The sequence below is a fragment of the Otolemur garnettii genome, unplaced genomic scaffold, assembly GCF_000181295.1.
Source record: "Otolemur garnettii isolate 467f Iridium unplaced genomic scaffold, OtoGar3 scaffold00096, whole genome shotgun sequence".
NCBI classification, from domain to species: Eukaryota; Metazoa; Chordata; class Mammalia; order Primates; family Galagidae; genus Otolemur; species Otolemur garnettii.
The window spans coordinates 7,374,823-7,378,805 of record NW_003852491.1 but is presented as its reverse complement, the minus strand read 5'-3'; the positions used below and the strand labels follow the sequence as shown (position 1 = coordinate 7,378,805).

General features: G+C 47.8%; 1 protein-coding gene across 1 annotated transcript in view; it reads left to right on the top strand.

The window, feature by feature from the left end:
* ZNF689 (zinc finger protein 689) overlaps positions 1-2,404 on the top strand; it is a 7,224-nt gene extending 4,820 nt beyond the window's left edge. Inside the window, exon 3 of the mRNA XM_012808908.2 lies at positions 652-2,404. Within this exon, the coding sequence (XP_012664362.1) occupies positions 652-1,835 (1,184 nt within the window). The 3' untranslated portion in view covers positions 1,836-2,404. The remainder of the gene's footprint in view (positions 1-651) is intronic.
* The last annotated feature ends 1,579 nt before the right edge of the window (positions 2,405-3,983 follow it).

The window sequence follows — 3,983 nt, the reverse complement described above, 5'->3', positions numbered from 1 at the left end:
ATTCTTTCTCCAAAAAAAAAAAAAAAAATCACCCACTAGAAGAAACTAATATGGTGTCTGCAAGGTAGATGGGAACAAGGATGGGAACAGCCATCTCTGTGTTCCTTTTAGAATAGTTTGAACTTCATAAGCCACTTTTAGAAAAATATTGAAAATTTTTTTTGGCTTGGCACTCGTAGAGCAGTGGTTACAGCGCCAGCCACATACACTGAGGCTGGCAGGTTTGAACCTAGCCCGGGCCAGCTAAGTAACAATGACAACTGCAACAGAAAAATAGCTGGCCATTGTGGCAGATGCCTGTAGTCCCAGCTATTTGGGAGGCTGAGGCAAGAGAATTGCTTTAGACCAAGAGTTGGAGGTTGCTGTGATGCCACAGCACTCTACGTAGGGTGACATAGTGAGACTATGTCTCAAAAAAAAAAAAAAAAAAATTCAAAATGTTAAAGTCAGCTTAATCTCTACAAAATGTTACCAGACTTATCCAAGGTGTTCCTTTAATAAATTCTGTATTTCCATAATAGTAACTCACACTAAGTTGTCCATAGCACTTACAATTGAGAATGGGGCTGAAAGTAATGGTTTTGTACCTGTAATAAGCAATAGTAGGAGTTCAATGTTTGTTAAAAGTGAATTCTCCCTGTGTTCCTATAGAAACCAGAACCAGAAAGAAGAATGGGGAGAAGGAAGTATTCCCACCTAAGGAGGCACCCCGCAAGGGAAAGCGAGGCCGGCGGCCTAGTAAACCCCGATTGATTCCCAGGCAGACATCTGGGGGCCCCATCTGCCCAGATTGTGGCTGTACCTTCCCTGATCGCCCGGCCCTGGAGAGTCACAAGTGTGCTCAGAATCTGAAAAAGCCTTACCCTTGCCCAGACTGTGGGCGCCGCTTTTCCTACCCATCCCTGCTAGTCAGTCACCGGCGGGCACACTCTGGTGAGTGCCCCTATGTTTGTGACCAGTGTGGCAAACGTTTCTCCCAGCGCAAAAACCTCTCTCAGCACCAGGTTATCCATACAGGCGAGAAGCCCTACCACTGCCCTGACTGTGGCCGCTGCTTCCGTAGGAGCAGGTCTTTAGCCAATCACCGGACCACGCACACAGGCGAGAAACCCCACCAGTGTCCCAGCTGTGGACGTCGCTTTGCCTACCCCTCCCTGCTAGCCATCCACCAGCGAACACACACAGGAGAGAAGCCCTACACCTGCCTAGAATGTAACCGCCGCTTCCGCCAGCGCACTGCCCTAGTCATTCACCAACGCATCCACACTGGTGAGAAGCCCTACCCATGTCCAGACTGTGAACGGCGTTTCTCCTCCTCCTCTCGCTTGGTCAGTCATCGGCGTGTACACTCTGGCGAGCGTCCCTATGCCTGCGATCACTGTGAGGCCCGCTTCTCCCAGCGTAGTACACTGCTCCAGCACCAGCTCTTGCACACAGGAGAGAAGCCCTATCCCTGCCCAGATTGTGGACGTGCCTTCCGGCGGAGCGGCTCCCTGGCCATACATCGCAGCACGCACACTGAGGAGAAACTGCATGCCTGTGATGACTGTGGCCGCCGCTTTGCCTACCCCTCACTGCTGGCTAGTCACCGGCGTGTGCACTCAGGCGAGCGGCCCTATGCCTGTGACCTTTGCTCCAAGCGGTTTGCCCAGTGGAGCCATCTAGCTCAACACCAACTACTGCATACTGGGGAGAAGCCTTTCCCCTGCCTAGAGTGTGGCCGATGCTTCCGCCAGAGGTGGTCTCTGGCTGTCCACAAGTGTAGCCCCAGGGCCCAAAACTGTAGCCCTAGATCTGCTCTTGGGGGGCCAAGCCAGAAGGGCAGTGCCCTTTAGAATGGGAAAGACTGCATATGTTCATTTCACTTCATGGAAAGGTCCAGAAAAGAGAAAGAGGAGCCCTAGGTCACACAGGGCAGAGTCAGAACTAAAACCCAGGTCTCCTGCTGCACAGCTATGTGTATCTAGGACAGTCCCAGTAGGAGTGGTGATATTTTGTTAACATTTTACAAGCTACCGTAGCCTAGCTTATTTCAGAGGCTGCCTGCTTTTCTAGTTTGTGCATATAGGGATTTACTGTTCCCTTGCATGCAGTCAGGAGAATCCCATTTATAGGAGCAGGACCTTCTCCTACTCTGCCTCTAACTCTATACCAGGTTGGAAAAGCCTGGTTTGGCCCACTTTTTATAACACTCCTGCCAAGTAGTCTTGTTTGAAAACTTCCCTTGACAGGGTGACTCACTACCTCACAAGGCAGGTCATTTCATGTGGGATAGCGCTGGTCTTTAGAAGGTTGTCAAGTACCACATTCTCGTCTCTAAACCTTGTATAGAATATGTTTAAATACTTCATCTAGGCCAGGTACAGTGGCTCATGCCTGTAATCTTAGCACTCTAGGAGGTTGAAGTGGGTAGACTGCTTGAGGTCACAGGTTCAAGACCAGCCTGAGCAAGAGTGAGACCCCATCTCTTAAAAACTAGCTGGGCGTTGTGGCAGACACCTGTAGTCCCAGCTATTTGGGAGGCTGAGGCAAGAAAATCGCTTAAGCCCAAGAGTTTGAGGTTGCTGTGAGCTGTGACATCATAGCACTCTATCAAGAGCAACATAGTGAGACTGTCTCAAAAAAATATAATAATTCTGTGTCCTAATTAATTCAATCTCAAAATTCCCCACCAATTGTTTACATCATTTCTCAAGAAATTCAGTTAGGGTGGCACCCATAGCTCAGTGGGTAGAGGGCCAGCCACATACATTGAGGCTGGTGGGTTTGAGCCCAGCCTGGGCCTGCTGAACAACAATGACAATTGCAACAAGGGCGTTTTGGTGGGTGCCTGTAGTCCCAGCTACTCTGGAGGCTGAGGCAAGAGAATTCCTTGAGCCCAAGAGTTTGAGGTTGCTATGAGCTATGACACCATGGCACTCTACTGAGGGTGACAAAATAAGACTGTCTCCAAAAATAAATACTTCATCTGCAGGGCAGCCCTTCAGATAGCTTAATCACAACCACTTTGCCCCCAAGTTTTCAGGTTATATAGCACTAATATGATCAATCATTCCTTAAGATGGTTTCAATTCCCACACGATGTCTCTCCAAATGCACTGTTTTTCCAATGTTCCATTTAAAGGGCCATACAAAAATAAGGTAGCACCCTGTGTATACTGTATACTTCCTTGTTCTATATTTGTTTCAGCAGCCCTAGGTTGCACTGGATTTTGGGGCAGCTGCACCATACCAGGGGTTCATGTTGCAGACAGCTAAATGCCCTAAACTTAAAAAAAAAAAAAAACATATGCTATAGATCTGAGTCTTATTTGCCTTGTGTTTGGAAGATTGGTTCAAGTTGGGTATGAGAGTTATAAGTGCAGTAAGCTTTGGGAGAAGGTTGATCTTAAGGAGAAACAAGGAACCTATGGTCTAGTAGCAAGAAATAAAAATGGGACTGGCTTGTGCTTCATCTGGTAGACTTGGAGTAGTTCCAGGCAGACCAGTGCTGGAAAATCCTTAAGAACTGGGTCTTACTCCTCCCTGGATCTCATCAGAATTAGGAGAATCAGTACAGAAATGCCTATGAAGCCTCAGTCAACATTTTTTTCATAAAATGAGATAAGGCCTTTCAAGGATAATAAAGTTAGGTAATTGATACAAAGAGGAAGAGTCTGTCAACAAATTGCAACCATGCCAGCCTCCCTTCTGAGGGGCAGCAGGAACAGCAGCAGTGTCTTAATCTTTGATATGCCTCCATAGCTCAGTAAAGCTTTACCGAATTAAATGTGAACAAGGCCTGCCACTTTGCCTTGGGCAGCTGTACCAAATTGGAATTTTTTTTTTTTTTTTTTGAGACAGTCTTTGTCGCTCTTGGTAGAATGCCGTGGCATCATAGCTCAAACTCTTGAGCTCAATGGCTTAGCACCTGTGGCTCAAGCAGCTAAGGCGCCAGCCACATACACCTAAGGTGGCGGGTTCGAATCCCCAGCCCGGGCCCA